The 18,699-nt window shown below is 37.7% G+C and overlaps 1 protein-coding gene across 18 annotated transcripts in view; it reads left to right on the forward strand.

Moving 5' to 3' along the window:
* LOC120527501 (sorbin and SH3 domain-containing protein 2-like) overlaps window positions 1–18,699 on the forward strand; it is a 416,285-nt gene that overhangs the window by 251,141 nt on the left and 146,445 nt on the right. For all 18 annotated transcript variants that reach the window (XM_039750968.1, XM_039750969.1, XM_039750973.1 and 15 more), the window contains one exon: window positions 4,815–4,959. In XM_039750968.1, the coding sequence (XP_039606902.1) occupies window positions 4,815–4,959 (145 nt within the window). The remainder of the gene's footprint in view (window positions 1–4,814; window positions 4,960–18,699) is intronic.

Here is an 18,699-nt window from a genome sequence, read left to right on the forward strand (position 1 = left end):
AAAGTCGCACTGACAAACAAAAAACAGAGACATAGGTATATATGATATTTTAAATTATTCATTTTATGACCTGTGTAGTACATTTCGGAAAACATTGTGGCATGGGTGCAACATTATTCATATCATTCATATTCATTCGCATAACATCTTGCGGTTGTAGTCAGTGACCGTGTGTTTATTTTTTTTTTTCCCCGATCTTGCCAGTCCCCACACTTTGCTGTATGGTGGTGTTTCTTTCGTACTGTAGGACATGCAGAGGAAAGAATAGTACACCACTCACACCTACAGTTATTCCTAGTTTCAAATAAAAACTAACAGCGTCAGATCCCTAGGGCGGTAATATGTATCGCGATCGTGACTGAGAGAATAAAAATAAAAAAAAAAAGGTAACTTTTACAAGTACTATAAATGTACACCGTCTGTTACAGACACAAACCAAATGTATGTGTTTATTGTATAATATTAACGGCTTACTACTGAAAACGGCAAATATTGGAGTCAGTCGGGATCGAACCGGGTACTATTGATTACAAGACAGCAAATCTTACCGCTACGCCACGGAAGCTGTTGTCTTGTCCTTGAACCTTTTCTGAAAGTGTTTATTTGATCTTTGGACTTAAGGCTTCACACATTATATAGTTTATGCCAACATTTTGTTATTTACTAATAAAATATGAAAAACATTTCTGTTTTAACAATGTGTTTACACAGATTATTGTAGAAACGGAACACACATGAAATGCATTTGTTCCAAATAATGATCTATTATTTCCACTCTAAAACTCCAGCACTTCACTCCCAGATAATCAAGGCATGAGCTAGGAGAACTTTGTGCACATTCTGCGGGGTGGGGGGGATGGAATAGCAGGCTGCTTGTCTTTATCGCCACATTTACAGGACAAAAGACACTGATGGAGAGGTGCAATGGGATTTAACAGATGAGGTGGTATGCTTTGGATCTTGGGCAGTTCCTTTTCATCTCCACACTTTGCTCTTACCATCAATCTCATACAAATTCATCTTTCTGTCTTCTGTCCACAAGAAAATTTTCCAGAATTCTGCAGGCTCTTTTAAGTACTTTTTCACAAACTTTATTCTGGCCATTCTGTTTTTGTGGCTGGCTAACTAGTGGTTGGCCTCTGTATTTCAGTTCATGATATCTTCTGCAGATAGTAGTGTCCGACACATACACATCTGCCTCATGAAGACTGTTTCTGATCTGTTGGATGGACATTTGAGGCTTTTTCTTTACCGTAAGTGAGGATTCTTCTGTCATTAGCAGTGAAGGTCTTCCTAGGCCTACCCATCCCTTTGCAATTACTAAGCTCATCAGTGCGTTCTTCTTCTTACTGAAACTCCAGACACTTGACTGAGGCAATTCTAAAGTTTTACTGATGTCTAGAATGGCTTTATTCTTGTTTCTCAGACTGATAATAGCTTATTTGACTTTCATTAGCACAGTTCTTGTCCTCATTTTGAACAATGGCAACTATAGACTCCAAAGGTAGTCTGTGTGTAGAAGAAAGCCTAGGGATCTTATGTCTGCACTAATGAAGCAACAAAAAACACATGAGTACTCATCTTGACACCAATTGTCTCAGAGATTATGGTGCCTTGAAATGGGGGGACCATGTATAAAAATGTAATTTCTACATGGTGTGACCAAAATGTATGCAAATACCTACCCTTCAATTAAAGTCCGCAATGTGCACTTTAATCACATCTGAATTATTTGATGTGCAATTTAAACTGCAGAGCAGAGGGGTAAATCAAGGAAAATATGTCTTTGTCCCATACATTATGGAAGGCACTGAATATCCCTACCAGTTTGTAAATCTTTGTTTTTGTCTATATCCTTTGATCTGTCTATTCCCTAATCTTTTCCATTAAAAAGAACATCACCCCAAGCACCTGACCAACCTACAGTAGGTATTCACACACAGGCATATTCACATTCTTACTCAAACAACCACACTCAGGGATACTGGGCAAATTTACCTAAAATGACTAACCTAAAATGCATGGCTTAGGAATGTAGGAGAAAACTGTAACATCTGGAAAACAGTAAAATGTGTGCTAACATGGGCATAATGTGAACACTGAACATCCACAAGCAGTTCAAACTGGAATCCAGCTCAGATCTCTGGCAATGAGGTTAACCACTGAGTCTTGGTGCCCTTGCCAAATATAATACAAGCATAGAATGTGTGCAGTCTGCAGTGTTCTGATCTTTTATTGACAAATATATTTAAAAGCTATGTTGACTTTCTACAACAGAAAATAAGAACAGCATTACACAGGGTAATAAAGAGTGCTGAAAGTTAACAGTCATCTGTAAATATGTATGGTAAGTTTACTCCATTCACATGCAGATGACAAAGCTAAGTGTATCTAAATAGAGATGTCAAAGAAATTTTGGCTCAGGCAAAAAATTAATAAAAAGACTGCTTTGTTGATGTTGTCAACTTAGATGACGATTAATGGCACTATTATGCTACCACTATAACCATGATTGATGGAAGAGAGTTGACTTGGTTAGTAAAACCAGTAAAAAGTAAAAAAACTCCTAAGAATGTTTTGACTACATGAAAGCATGATCATAAAATTAGACCCTGACCTATATTCCCATTCAAAAATGAGACACTTAAATTAATTTTTTTTATATCTTCTTGCCTCCTCCAATCCCGCATCAGTTTCTCAGATGCATCGAATTTTGTTGCAGCAGCATACTTACCAATTTCTTTCACTACTTCAATGATGTTAAATTTAAAACCAGCTTCATATTTTCTTCTGATCGGATGCTCCATCGTAGCATCGTAGACTGCCGCAGTCACATAGAAAAAAAAGGCAGTGTGCTCCGTGGTTACTCTCTCAGGTGGGCATTAGCACATCATAATCTCTTGGACCAATAGCGTAAGTTTTCCGCATTCTACTTATATGACCAACATTATAAAATACCAGAAATTATATGGTAAAATCAAGTCCCAACTTATCTGCAAATATATACGTTAGTTGCTGCAGTTTTAGTTATTCAAGCTCAATGGCTGGTTCAGGTTTAAAGAATAACAAGATCTTATCACAAGGGAGAGATTTTCAACATTTGATATTTGAATTAACAAATTTACTGCCACAGTGACAGGTAGATTTATTCCCTACACTATTGTAAAATCACTGTGTAATTTTAATATAGTGATTAAATGCATTTTGTTATTGAGCAAAACTCACAATAAAAATGTATCTCTCTGTTATAAAAAAAAAAATCTTGGAAGGCTTGGAAGGAGATGATATGTGACCTTCTCGGAAGACAATTTGACGTCCTGTAAGACAAGGCAGTGAGATAAAAGGTCAGCTGCTGTACAGGTTTTTAAATTATCGACGCACAGTGCAACAAGCAGAACACGCAGCTCAGCGGCAGCAGTAAAAAGACAGCAGATAAACAGACTGCATTTCCTCAGCGTACATTCAGAACAATCTCCGCCAAACCACCAGAAACCTCTGGGAGGGGATGGGTGGGTGGACGAGCGAGCGAGCGAGCGAGCGAAGCAAACAGGGGGCAAAGCCCCCTAGTATTCTCTAAAAAAAAACTAATTGGTTTGAGTTGGCACATGGAACAGGAAATTCTTGTAGTTGGCAGTCAATGTTTTAACTGACCTCTCCATTAAATATTACTCTTTAGTAAGTGTTACTTATATTATATCTAGACATAAATTGCACAATACTACATTTCACAAATCTGACAATGTGATTTACTGACAAACCTAAATTGAAAAAGATGTTGTTACAAAAGCAGTTTTAAAGAATTTGTGTGCATGAAAATATCCTAAATATTCTGGGTATTTACTAATTCATGTGGAACTACCATTATATTTAAAATTATATTTTTTAATATTTATTTTAAGCAGTAGTTATTTTTCAGTTGCTTTACACAAAACATCAGTGAATGCATTCAGTGAATGCACATGGTAAGACAAATAAGGCAGTCCATGATGATCCTGTCATTTTTTGTGAACGCTATGCTGGGATCCCAGCATTCCTCATCTTGCGTGGACTTGTTGCAAGTGGGCAGGTGATTTATTGAGAGTGTCGAGGAGTGAATAAGAGTGTGTGTGTTGGGGCCCAAACAGTATTTGGTCTACAAGAATTTGGCCCCAGATCAAATGTATATGATGACCCCTGATTTAGTCTTCGAGATTAGCTTGGAGTTATTCCTTCCCCAATGAGAGGTCATAGAATCCTTTTTATGGTGTGTAAAGAGTCAAGCATTTCCTTTTTTAAATGAACATAAAACATAATCGCTTATCTAAGAATATGAAGTTGCAGTATTTGGAACGGACCCTGTGCTTGATTATGAAAATTGAAAGTAGAAAAGAGATTGTTGTATGATTCATACCTGGACAGCAATTCTTTGTAATACTAATTCACTATTAACTGTATTTTATTTTAAGGCACCTCCTTTATGTATCTTCTTCTAAATCTGTCAGTCCTTTTCTGAGATATCAATTCATACCTTTTTAACTCAGTTCAATGTATTAAACACTGTCTACACGTTTTAACAAATGTTTGTCCTTAGCTGTTATTAATGAGTTTATTTGGCATGACTTATATGCTTCATCAAACTGATAACCCAAATATAGTGAATAAATATAAGTAAGTACCTCTGATTTCATTCATACTTAATGTCTTTTTTTGTCACTACAGCATAAAGCTGACAACTTTCATGTCCCTTGCCTTCCTACATCCCTGATAAATTTGTGTTCTTCTTTGTCAGTTTGCCGCTCTGCCTTTTTAATGGTGCACTCCTCTATCTTTCACAGGGCCAGATGCCAGTGAATGGGAGCACAGGGAATGCCGGCAGCCCCCTGAGTCATTTACAAAGACCATTCTCCCCATCTACATCTTTCCCTCCGCCACCTTCCCTCAGCCCGAACACTGTTGTCATGCAGCACAGCAGAAGCATGGGTAAGTGATTCTAAGCAAAAAGTGTTTGCTTTGTGGATTACATAGCAATCTAAGATTTAATTAAAAAAGGAGACAATAAAGCATTGTATTGCTGTCAATGCACAGTAGCAAATGACAAAAAGGAAAACCAAATGTTGAGTATGGCAAAAGAAAAAGCAACACAATAAAACATGTAAACTGCCTTTCATCGAATAACAAAACATTCAGAAGGCTTTTCACATTTTCAAACACACTTGGCATTACTGGAATTTTAGGCTCCATGTAACTAGTCTGTCAATGCCGACAACAGTCTGTGTTCAGTTTTGATTTTTCTTGGACAAATGAGAGTTGTTAGGCACCCTCTATTCATTTTTTTAAATTTCCAATGGATAAAATAATATTTTTTTAGCAACATAGCACGTTTCTTTGAACCATTCTCATGAATCACAATCATTTGAATTATGTAATCAATTTGAGTTTGCCCTTGTAGAATAAAGCTTTTCTGTATAGTGGATACCATTCCAAAATTAAATAGTATTTGTACTTGTGGCCACAGTGAAGGGTTTGATTTGTGACTCGGTAGTTTTAGGTGATCTGAATGCTTGGATATTGATAAACGGCCAGTGTGAACACAACACGCTACGTAACCACTTGGCTTACATGTACAACATTTCCAGGGATTTTCAGTGTTAACCTCCATTTATATAATCTTAGCCAGTTGGAGGCAGTTGGTGGTTGTGCTTCCATGAAGTCGATCGTCTAATGTAACATACTTAATCACTGAGATTAGGTAATCTGAGACTGGCTAGGATAAAATCAAGCAGGTTTGTTTCCTCTTTGTTAGGAGAGGTTGGTTCTTTGCATGTGAGAGTTGAGAACTAATGTTTTGAACCTCACAAATTAGAAGAGAAGCTCGTCGGTTGGATGTCTTGTATTTTACATTCCATAACAACATGGAAAAAAGAACTAAAGGACATAGATTACTACTGAGCTCACTGCAACTGGTTAACACTTCTTGCAGCACCACCTCTGTCAGGCAGGACGCTATTGGCTGTCACAAAAAGCGGTAAACATGAAAGATGTTGAAAGATGGGCACTCAATTGGTAAATGTGACATGGTCTGCGATTTTTAGTTGTGTAATGTGACATGGTACAGCAACGAGATCAGCAACTGCGATAGGCAAATCTGACATACTTCACAACTGAACGATGTGTAATGTGACGTTGGTTTTAGGCAACAGCCATAGAGATAGTACAACCTCACTTGTACTGGTTTAGTATGTTGGTATTAATGTACCACTGAGAACAGCAGAAGTAGTAAGTAAAGTAAACATGGCAGTACAGTGAAGAGGCAGCAATACGGCAGCACCCTGATGAGACATCCACTAAATGGTGGCAACAGTCCAACAAGCAGAACACAAAATGGTGTCAGCAGAATAATGTTATATTTTATAAGCAACCCAAAATAAATTAAAAAACTCAAAAAATGAAAGAGATATAATTTTGAGCAGTAAAACCATTCATCATAGATAATAGCTCACTAGAGATGGAGAGAACTGAGGCTAAAATAGGTGCACTATTGACGATAAGATGGTTGCTTGTATGTCTTGTTGCCAGCTGAGCAGCAAGGTCTGAAGGGTACTCAGCATTCTGAAGAGATTGGGTTTCTTTTTGTATTAAGACATAATTATTTTTAAATTTAAGTTGTGATTCTTAAGACATAATTATTTTTAAATTTAAGTTGTGATGCTTTTGAAAGTACCAAATGTAGTTTAAATACCTGTAAGAATTACAGCCAGTTCACACTGATGCACAAAGGAGTTATTTCCTAAAGAAGAATTAAACATTTAGAAAATGAATGTTTCTTCTGTTAAATTGGATTTTTTTAATAGACTGGGAGGAAAGCACACTTTATATGGAAATTAGAAAACTTTTTAGCTAAATGTAAGCTTTTCAGCCTGCATGCAAGGTCAGCATGTCATTCTTGTTAATCTGCATTATACGCAGTATTTTATCATCGAGTTTGTTTTTTAGGACAGCTGTTCTGAGTAGCATAATAATTTTCTGACAATGTTATAATGAATATGAGGAGACTACATTTCCTAAATGAGTATTGTTTCTAAATCGGGGAAAAGGAAGCAAGGATGTGTTGTAGATTTAGTGTGACCAATTTAATTTAAATGTATGTGTGTATAACATATCCTAAATTGATGTTCACATTTACTGTACAATGCACTTAAAATAGAGGACGAAAGAGGATAAATGTTAAGAAAGTACCAGTCGATCACAATGATTGGCATAATTATTAAAAAAGCAAAATGAGAAGCCTCTTGAGCCACTCTGACTGGAGAATGTTACACTGAAACAGTCAACCTTCAGCTTTCATGTAAATTGTGAGTCTGATGGGATATGTCCTATACTGCTAGGTGCATTTTTGCAGTGTTGGCGGCCCTTTATCTAAAGCTTCCCCTTCACTAGTAATTTTATTTGTCCTTGGAAATGTAAGGCTTTGTGTATTTTACAAAATAAACAACCCCACTTGAACTAGTTTAATATGTTTGTAACAATGTACCCTTGAGAATAGCAGAAGTAGTAGGTAAAGTAAACAGGGGAGTGCAATGAAGACGCAGTGACAAGCATGACATTAATCATAGTTTGCACTGAATAATCTATTATAATATACAGATAAAACTGCCTACTTCTTGGAAAATGAACCCCAGGGCATGAAAGGCATCAAAGGTAAGCACTATGTTTTGGGCCAGTGCCTTTCAGTAATAAAAATTTTAGACACAGTGATCCAGGAAGGGTGCATTATAGTGTCTGTAGGTGTATAGGGTCAGTACTGTCACCTGTACAGAGTACAGTGAAGTTCCTGTTTGTAATGTGTCACGATGAAAACTATGAGAAGCTTTACCTTTATGTTGTGAAACTATTACAAGATTACTACTACAATCATTATAGATTTCTTGTTGTCACATGTACAGAGTATAGTGAAATTCGTACTTGCATGTGCTAAGACACACACAACTCATTGCCACTTTCTGGTGCCATGGGCAGTGGGTAGAACTACCTTATCTTGAAACCTAGAAATGTCTGTCTTCTTTACCTTATTAAAATATAAGATCATTTCTTAATTTTTCTATCAAGTAATCCATTCATTCCTGGACCTTTAATGTTAGTGTTTTTATGCCAGAAATGTAGTCATGAATTCAAAGAAAACAAAAATAAAAATGAAGATGCTATAAAATTAACAGATCCTATTGAAGAGCAGGTTTGATGTTTGATTACAGAACAGATACTGAGGAAACCATATTGGTATTGTCATTGTGTTGCTTTTTTCACTTTTTTTTACCAATACCTTTTGATTGATTTCTTTATAAAATTAACTGATTTGAGCTCAATTTAACATTAGTTGCTATAAATGTGTCTTGGTGTTGCAGCCAAAGAAAAGGAAGCAGAAAAATAAGCCCTTATACATCATACAACATGTAACATCATCACAGTGTTGTGGTCGATGTTTCCCAAGGTACACCACCATAATATTCAGGTCTACATTTTTGAGGGCAAACCAGCTGACCAGCATATCCTCTTCTGATACATCACCTCATCCTAATCCATGTTCAAGCCAGTTAGGCTAGTGGTTTTACAGATTGATCACTGAAGGTGCAGTTGTGGGAATGTAGGGAAAACAAGAGCATACAAAACACCTTTGAAGGGTTCCTGAACTCAGTGTCAGGGTATTGGGTAGTGAATGAGTTCCCACTCAGCTTCATTGTCTGACATCTCCTTCTTGGAATGGCAGACATCCAGAGGCATGTGGCAAGTTCACGTTGAGGAGTTTGATATAGAGAAGCTCTGCCAACACTGCATTAAATACTGAATAAAAATCCAAAAATAGAATACTGGAAATGTCTTAGATAGCCACATAACTGCATTGTCAATCAATCTGTTGGTATGCAAACTGCAGGCCGTCAAGAAGAAAATCTGTAACACACTTCAGAGGCTTAAGAATTGGACATTCAAATGTTTGTATTAATACCGAGCTCAGTGCCACTGATCTGCAGCCATCAAGACAGGATTTTTTTTGTTTTTAGACACTGATATATTTGAAACACTCAGCAACTCTGCATTCAGCCAAAGACTGGTCAAAAATGTCCATAAACACTTGTTCTTGGACAGAAAAACCATATATGGGTTAGAGGCTTTACAACAGTTCTGCCTCTGGAAGAGCAACTGTACTTCATGGATTGCGATATAAAAGGAGAAGGAAGGTCTGAGGCATAAGAGTCATAAATCCGGTGGAGCAGGCCATAGGCAGGTCCTGGGTGGTGGGACGGACCCTCTCAGGCCTTCTTTACACTTTACATTCCAAAATGCTCATTCCAGGCCACCCTGTAACCTTGCCACAGCCCCACTAGTCCATCCACTCACTGCTTTATTTCCAGGTTTGATTATTTTAAATTCGGTCTGCAACAAATGACAAGAAATATCATGGGGTGACCAGAAGTGCACAAAGGAAACCCATGTTAAGCATCTAGATTAATGCTGTAACAGTGGTCCAGGGTTTTCACCTCTCTGTTAGAACCTCTGACCAGCTGCTTTATTTGAGGAGTTCAGATGCCAATGTGAAAAGTGAAAAATCCCCAAGTAATAAATAACTAGAATCCACTTTATTCTCAGAAGATGATCATTTGCTTGAGGGGGAACATAAACGCCCGTCGGAATAACTGATGCATCACAAACACCAGATTAATTGAGCAGGTTCTTTTCAATGCAGTAATGTCATGAACTGTTAATATATAAACACATAGATCTCCCAATCTAATTTACAAGAATTTAAAAGCCAAATGAAATAGAACTTTTTTAATTAAACTGCACGAAAAACAGAACTCATGCTCATTACTCCTGCATTTCACAAATATTCAAAATAACTCAATAGGAAAAACAGTAGAAAAAGGTCTTAATAAATAACACTAGATGTAACATTTAATGGAAACTTGTATCAAATCATTAAAACATCAAGTAAAAGAAAAACGCATGAAATATTTAACTCAGTTTAATTACAAGAAAACAATAAAACAGAAGAAAAGACAATGAGGTGGAAGATTGTATACAAATAATTTCACTGGTGATTTACTTTACTGATCAATCGTTAATATATGGACAGGGGAAGATGATTGACACAAACTATGAAAATTAATATAAGCATCAGCAGAAGTTTGAAATAAATTATAGGGCAGCATGTTATTATGCTGATGTAAACATTTTTACTAGCCTAAGGAATTTGATGATTTATAATGATTTTAAACCTAATATTAACTGCCATCTCATCTAGAGTTGGTTCCTGTATGATAGAAGATTCTCTTCTAACATCCGCAGTGATGTGCAGGTTAGTTTAATTAGTGACTATAAGTGGACCGCAGTGTGAGTGTGTACCAGAGTGGGTCCTGTAGTGGACTAAGTTCCTGTCCTCTGATTGTTTCCTGCTTTGTGCCCAGTGCTTATGGAATAGGCTCTGGTCTCCTGGGACCCTGAATTGAATTAGTTGGGTTTGAGAACATTAGAACAATCTAGATAAGGACAAGCCATTCGGCCCAATAAAGTTTGACATTCCTATTAACTTTATTTTTCTAAGATAAAATTATCTCTCGTTTTGAAAGTCCCTAAAGTCCTGCGGTCTATCACACTACTTGACAGCTTATTCCAAGTGTCTGTGGTTCTCTGTGCAAATAAAAACTTCCTAATGTTTGTGCAAAATTTTACCTTTAACAATTTCACAATTGTGTCCCTGTGTTCTTGATGAACTCACTTAATAATTTTAAACACTTTGTTCATGTCTCAACTTAATCCTCTTTTGCTTAAACTGAAAAAAGGCTCAGTTATTTTCATCATACCTGTAGCCCTGGAATCAGCCTAGTCGCTCTTCTCTGGACCTTTTCTAGTGCTGCTATGTCCTTTTTGTAACCTGGAGACTAAAACTGCACACAGTACTCAAGATGAGGCCTCAACCAGTGCATTATAAAGTTTGAACATAATCTCCTTGGACTTGTACTCCACACACCGTGCCATACAACCTAACATTCTGTTAGCCTTCTTAATGGCTTCTGAACACTGTCGGGAAGTTGATAGCTTAAAGTCCACTATGACTCCTAAATCCTTCTCATAAGGTGTACTCTTGATTTTCAGACTTCCCATTGTGTATTCAAACCTAACTTTTTTACTTCATATGTGTAATGCTTTACATTTACTAACATTAAATTTCATCTGCCACTAATCTGTCCAAGCCTGTATGCTATCCAATTCCTTCTATAATGGTATAACGGATTCCAAATTATCTGCTAATCCACCTATCTTGGTATCATTTGTAAACTTAACCAGCTTGTTACTTATACAGTATTCCTATCTAAATTATTTATATATATATATATATATAAAAAAATACCAGCGGCCCAAGCACTGACCCCCGTGGATCACCACTCTTAACGTCAGCTAATTCTGAAGAGGTTCCTCGCACCATCACCCTCTGCTTCCTATGTCTGAGCCAATTCTGCACCCATCCACATAACACACTCTGAAATACCACTTCTTTCAGTTTGATGCCCAACCTCATGTGGCACATTATCAAATGTTTTCTTAACGTCCAGATAAATAATCCAATATGCCCCACTTTTGTTGCTTCCTCATATAATAATCAGAATGTTGGCAAAACATGACCTCCATCTTCTGAGTCCATTCTGACTGTTCAATAAAACTCCTGACATAAACTGGTTCCTGCTTTGGGGCCAGTACTCAGGGAATTGTCTTTGCATCTTCATAACCCTAAATGGTAGCAGATGGATATTTTGACCCATACAGTTTTTTTCAGTGCCCATTCACTACTTTGTTCAGCTTCCTTTGAACCGTCCCAATGAATGAGAAGGGTATCACTGCAGCCATGAGTTGAATGTTGAATAGGATGAGCAATGTCAAGTGGGAAGGACTACAGTATAGAGTAGGAGGGGTTTATGGTCTGTTAATATCTGATTGGTCATGACTTAAAGTAAATACAAAGCTCCTTGTCATTGACCATGCTTCCTGATGCACAGAACCAAACTGCTAGCTTGTAATTCCATCCCAGGATTTGCCTGTGCAAAGAGTGACAGTAAATAAGCATGTTTATCATGTTTTCTTTTTTTATCTTTACACTTGTATGATCTATTGATTCACATGTAAAAAGTAGTATGCCACACCAGTTGTTTTGGCTACCTGACAGCTCAGTAATTAAGTAATTAAAATGCTTCTCCCCTTTAATGGGAAAGATGGTCTGCATTTCAACTGCCAGCTTTTGAATCGGAAGAAGTGCCTGCTAAGCAGTAGTTTCCTGGGATGTTGCTTGCTTGCACATATCAGGACTACACAATATTCCAATAACATGACATATTGGAGACATAAATGATACTTCTAATGGGTAGGTGAGGTGAGCCAAACAGCAAGCAATAAGAATAGGAAGGTGAATGTCACTGCACTCCTTTTAGGTGAGTTCAGTGATGGCCTGAAATAAAGATTAAATGCTGAGAGTGAAATGAAGAATAGAAAGTGAGAAGGAATAATGAAGAGAAAGTGAAGGCATGAAATGAACACTAAAAGTACACAGCGTGGAATGATGAAAATGGCACGGCCTGTAAGTGACATTAAAATGCAGAATGTGAAGTGAAGAATTCACATTAAAAATTCAGATTGTGAAATGAATACTGAAAAGTTATGGACCGGGAAACAAACCCAGTGCTTCTGAACATCAGGCGGCTATGATCGCTGTGCGCCAGTTAGCTGCAGTTAGGCGTTTTGACAGTATGAATTTAAGAATAAAATCTGAGCGTGTGAACTTGACACTAGAGCATGTACTTGAAATTATTACTAAAAGTTCACTATAAAATGCAACTTTCCGCATGACGTTGGAGCATATGCTGATTTTACAGCGCGTTTCTGCACCCACTTTTGGGGCAAAAGATTTGTGTTTTGGGAAGATGGCTTAACTCTTCTTGTAGTGTATCCTGTCAATACTGTTTAAATTCTATGTTTAAATTGTATATTTTCCGTATTATTTGTGGCATATTTAGTGAAAACATCATGAGTATTCATGACAAACTTTTATTTTGACAACTTCATGTGTGTTTAACTTTTATTTTGAAAAGTTCCTCCTACCCATCAAGTGTGTCCCCTACCACTAGAAATTGCCCCTCCTATTCGGCATTTGGCTACTGGCCGCAGAAATGCTTATTATGGTATGTTTGTGATTGTAAGGATCTATCGTGTGACATGTTTTTAGCTTTCTACCTCATTTCAATGAGACCTTTCTTGTGTCCCCAAGAATTCTCTTTACAGGTTAGAAGAGTCAGATTGTTAGTCACCACCTTCAAATTTGATGGCATGGGTATCACTTCAAAAAGAGAAGGTTGCTTTCTCCAAAGTAGAGGGGGAGCTGCCCCCTAGACCAAGTTTATATGGGGGATTATGTTACTAAACAATGGATTGGGTCATTAGCATTAGTAAAGCATTATTTTAGTCATCAAATGATGATCTCAATCTACAACTGAGTCCACACCCCCATTCTTATTTATGGTTACAGGTTGTGAACTGTAAGTGAAAGCATCAGATCACACTTACAGGTTGAAGAAATGAGATACCACCATAGTGTTGCTGTACTAATTTTACATTGTAAGAATGTGGAGTCTGAGAATTCAGGGGTTCCTTAGAATAAAGTTATTTCTCCTCTAAATTGAGAGCAAGGCCTACTGAGATGTTTTGATCATTTGATGAGAATGATCTTTGGGTTCCTGAAGGTATACCACACAGTGGAACTCAGACAAACTAAAAGGAGATGGTGTATCTTAAACTGGGATAAGGAACAAATGGTACTGGAATTTATTACTGCAGTACAGCTTGCACTCAAAGTCCAGCTTTCTATTTTCCACACCTGATGTCTCCATTGGTGATAGGATCCAGTGTTTATCCCAAAGGCATCAAGTGCCGTGTAGGAGCCAGCCCTGGTGGGCATGTCAGTCTGTTGCAAATAACACAAATTTGGAGTCAACGTTTAGCAGCACATCTTTATAAGGTTGGAAGGAAGCTTGAGTATCTGAAGAAAATCCTGTGTAGACACAGGGAGGACACTCAAGCACCACAAAGACAGTGACCTTGCTGGAAACTGAACATTGGTCACATGAGTTGTAAAGCAGCAGCATTAACAAATTGTGTCAGTGTGCTGCAAATGCTGTAATAAACTGGTAACCCAAAAGCCGTTGTGACAACACACATTGCCAAACTGGGCGGATTGCTTTCTTTGGAGTGTAGATTGTCACTTTGGCTAAACCCGTGCCTGCTGTTGTGTTATATTTCTGGGTTTGCTATATGCAGGATTAGCATATAAAGCCAGAAATGAATGCCCCTGTAGACCTTTTCATCCTTGAATGTATTAAGCAGTTTTAGTTAAAATCTGCTTTAGCACATCTGGGTAGGATAACAACAAGTCCTGGGGTAACACTGCTGCCTGCTCTTAAACTACTTGTGAATTGTGTGTCCTTTCCTGCTTGAAATATTAGTTGCACCTTTGCTTCTTATGTCCAGTAGATGTCAGTAGACAATTAGACTTTAGCAGCAGCCTAGGCAGAGTCATTGCCTCTGCATATCACCAGTCCATTTAAATATTCTGTCACACCATTAAGAAAAACAATTATTTCCCATAAATTTTTGTTTTTTAACACCTTGTTCATTCAAATTAAAATCATGATGACAAAAAATGGTCATAGTAATGAACTTTTTTACAATAGGTAGTCACATACATGGTTATTATCTTTATGCAAGTCAAAATATGTCCTGTTATTAATCATCAGTCATCAGTTCTGAAAATACACTTTTAACAGCTGCAGCACTGCAGGGTGGCAGAGCCCATCGTAGCAGCATCATGTGTAAGGCAGTGAAGGATGAAAGTCTAGTATTGGTTGCCTCATTGACACTGACTCACATCAGGTCTCCCTAGATACACACATTAACCAAACATGTCTTCAGGAAGACAGAACTGTTGTGTATTGGGTAGCTGCTCAGAGGGGGCTGGGCAGTCTTGTGGACTGGAACCCCTGCAGATTTTATTTTTTTCCCTCTAGCCATCTGGAGTTCTTTTTTTTTTTTGTTTGTTTTTTCTGTCCTCCCTGGCCATCAGACCTTACTCTTTTTCTATGTTAATTAGTGTTGTCTTATTCTAATTCTTGCTTTGTCTTTTATTTCTCTTTTCTTCATTATGTAAAGCACTTTGAACTACATTATCTCTATGAAAATGTGCTATATAAATAAATGTTGTTGTTGTTGTTGCTGCCTCATGGATCCAGTACATTGCTACACATTCACTGCCAAGAATACATAAGTTAGGTTAAAGGGTGATTCTCAGTTGTCCAGAGTGTGAACAGTGGTCTTAGGTTCTAGCACCCGATCACACTGAACTACATTAAGGAAGTGTGATAATGTTAGGTTACATTTTAGGACACAGAAGACGTTGGACTACCTGGAGATACAGTAACTGCCAGGGTGAACTAGCTACCCCCTTGGATAAAGTAAATGTTTTTTCAAACATTCAGGAAGTAATCCTGGTGCAGTGTCTAGCCCTGTTGCTCCACTTCACAGCTGAAGAATCCTGGGTTCAAGTCCCTGTATTTTCACTGATTGTACTGAGTTTGCATGTGCCCCCATGTCCATTGCGACCACAAGAGAGCCCTATGCCACAGTCCCAGCAATATAACACACATGTAATAGAATAAAATAAAAGACTTTTATTCCTTTTTCAAGGAACATTCTCACACTCCTCTTGTCTAATTACAATAATAATAATAACAAGCCACCAACTATCTAATAAATGATCTTTTGCGTCTTCTTATCCTGCCTTGTTCTTTTTCACCTCCGCTGAGGATTTAATGCTGCCTCCCGACTCCAACTTGCCCATCTATAGAAGCGGGCTTCCTTTCATGTCAGACCCGGGAAAGCATCCTGGTATCATTTCTTACCCTCTAGGGAGCACTTCTGGGTCATAGACAAAGTAGAGTGGACCATCTCCCGACAGTGCTCTCTACTGATACTACAGGGCTCCTACAGGGATGCACTTCCAGACTCCATTTCCTTAGCACTCCTGCAGGTGACTCTGACGCAAGGACTACTGCCACCTAGAGTATGGGGGATGGACCCACTCCCAATTTCCTGCTTCCTCTGGTCCCTCCACTATTTTATACCAGCTTGGCAATACTAAACTGGCCACATGTGAGCAAGTGTGACTGTGCCTTCTAATGGACTGGCACCCTGTCCAGGGTTAGTTCCCAGCCCCTACAACCCTGAATTGGGTGAGGTGAGAGAAGAATGGCTAGAAATGATGGTTGCAAAGGTTCATTCCTTTGATTTGTCCAATGTGATTATAAGTTTACGAAATCTGGTTAAATATTAAGTGGCTCTGAAATTATATGGATGAGTAAAAGCTCTCATGCCAGCTGATCAATAGCTCTGTTGACCGTGTAAGTATAAATCTTAAGATGTGGCTTCAGTGGCATCTTTGGGATTAGAAGAGAATAGCAAGAATTCCTGGAGTTGTGCCATATTCAATTTGAGTCCTCTCAGAAGCTCTCTTTCTTTTTAAGCAGACAATGGAAAGCATTCAGCTGAAACCACATCTTTGTCTCTCTGATGTTTATCCACTGTCCTACAGGACAGGCACTTTCTCATAGAATTCATGAATCTGTGTCAGGGTGAATGTTTCTAAAAAGAAAAACAGCAGAACAAACCAAAACCGATGACAGAAACATTCAAAATATCACGTGGAGTGAGATAAGATGTTTGTGCAGATGGTGACCTGACTCATTTGATGGAATGTGGAGCACCACATTTTATGATCAGTTCACGGGAATTTATTATTAAGCATTATTAGTATTTCTTATTATTTCAATGAACCAATTTATGGTCAAAAGTATTACATATAAGGTTAAAATTAAATTCTTGTAGACTCAGAACGAGATTGTCATGCATTGTTTTTGCCCTTTTAGTATAAATTTGGTGGTGCAGAGAGCTCCAATTACCCTAATTCAGGGTATATTCATAGACATTGACCATGTGGTGTGTGGAATTCACATGCTCACCCTATGCCCATATGAGCTCCCACCCATCCAGTTCCCTCGTTCATGTGATAGACTTGTGCCCCATCCAGCGTTCATCCTGGTTTTGAATCTAATGCTGCTTGGAGCGACTACAGATGTCTTTGCTCCTCTGGCACATTATGTAGGTTTCAGAGATGATTAATGAACTTGGTGTCCAAAGATTATAACTTACTCTGGCAGCACTAGGTGTTAAGGAAAAGACACATCCTAGAAGAGATACCCATTTGATGAGATCCTCACTGTGTAAAATGGTAATTCATTTATTTAAACTCAGTGGAAGCCAGGAACACAATTAGCCTTGATTTGGCTCACACACAGAGACACATAATATAGCAGTTCAAATATATCCATAAAAACAATCTCTATTATTAAAGAAAATCTTGAGACGAAACTATTGCCAAGAGATTTTTTCAAGTCCTGCCTTCCTCTCAATGCCCATGGTCCTCTCAACTCTCATTTGTGTGAATGCTTTTGTCAGACACAGTTCCTGCGCTCTCAACTCTCATAAATTTTTATGTTTTCCTTACTTTAAGTTCCCAATAAAAGAAGACTTATTATGCCCAAATCCTATTGAAGAATTTCATGCCAAAGGGTTATCAAGAGAAGAAATGAGTACAAAGGGCAAGCCTAGCACTGAGAAACAAAGTCATACAGATTAATGCGAAAATTGTCCAACGGTTACACAGCAGATTGGTTAAATGTGTATCAGTAGACTATGCTGAGACATTTGGTGGTGATGGTGCGGAAGATGAAAACATCAACTTACAATATCACATAGAATGTCTACAACCGTTAACACCGGCCGAATTACTGTTGAAAGAAGGATGTATCGTAATGTTATTGCGTAATTTATGTATGAGTGATAGGCTATGCAATAGGACAAGATTAGTTGTATTCAAAATTGGTTGAACAATTCTGACATAAAATTTTAACTGGACAAGAAAGGCAATTTACATCTTCCGTGGATAACATTAGACACAAAAGGAGATCTTGATATGCCATTCGTATTAAATGTTTAGTTTCATGTTACAATAACTTTTGCTATGACAATTAACAAATTGCAGGGACAAACATTCGAAAAAGTCAGTTTATTTATTAGAGAGAAAGAAACAATATTCACTCACAGGCAGTTGTCACAATGCAAGTCCAAACACAGAATCAAAATTCAGTGAGATATTGACGAAAGGTTAATTCCAAATGTTGTTTTTTACTGAAGTTTTACAGTAAAAGTGTAAGTTTAAAAAGTATTTGTGTATTAATTTCAAAGCCAAACAGAACAAAAACATATAACACAACAAATACCTCTAACACAACATGAATCATAATTTTCTTTCAATTTATTATGTTTTACTGTTTTTTTACTATGGTTAATTATTCGCTGTAATGTAAAATAGGTCTATTATGCATATGTAACAATTCCCATGAAAGTAACAATCTGTTTAAATTGTACATCTGCTTCCCCATATGCAAGCGGCAGAGCCGTAAAGTGGCTAGTACGTAGTGTCCCCAGGGGTTGGCAAGCGAAAACGAGCAGTGGACAGAGCCCCCTAGTATCTCTCTCTCTCTCTCTCTCTATCTATATACTGTATATATATAT

Source organism: Polypterus senegalus, chromosome 4, assembly GCF_016835505.1.
Source record: "Polypterus senegalus isolate Bchr_013 chromosome 4, ASM1683550v1, whole genome shotgun sequence".
Classification (NCBI taxonomy): Eukaryota; Metazoa; Chordata; class Cladistia; order Polypteriformes; family Polypteridae; genus Polypterus; species Polypterus senegalus.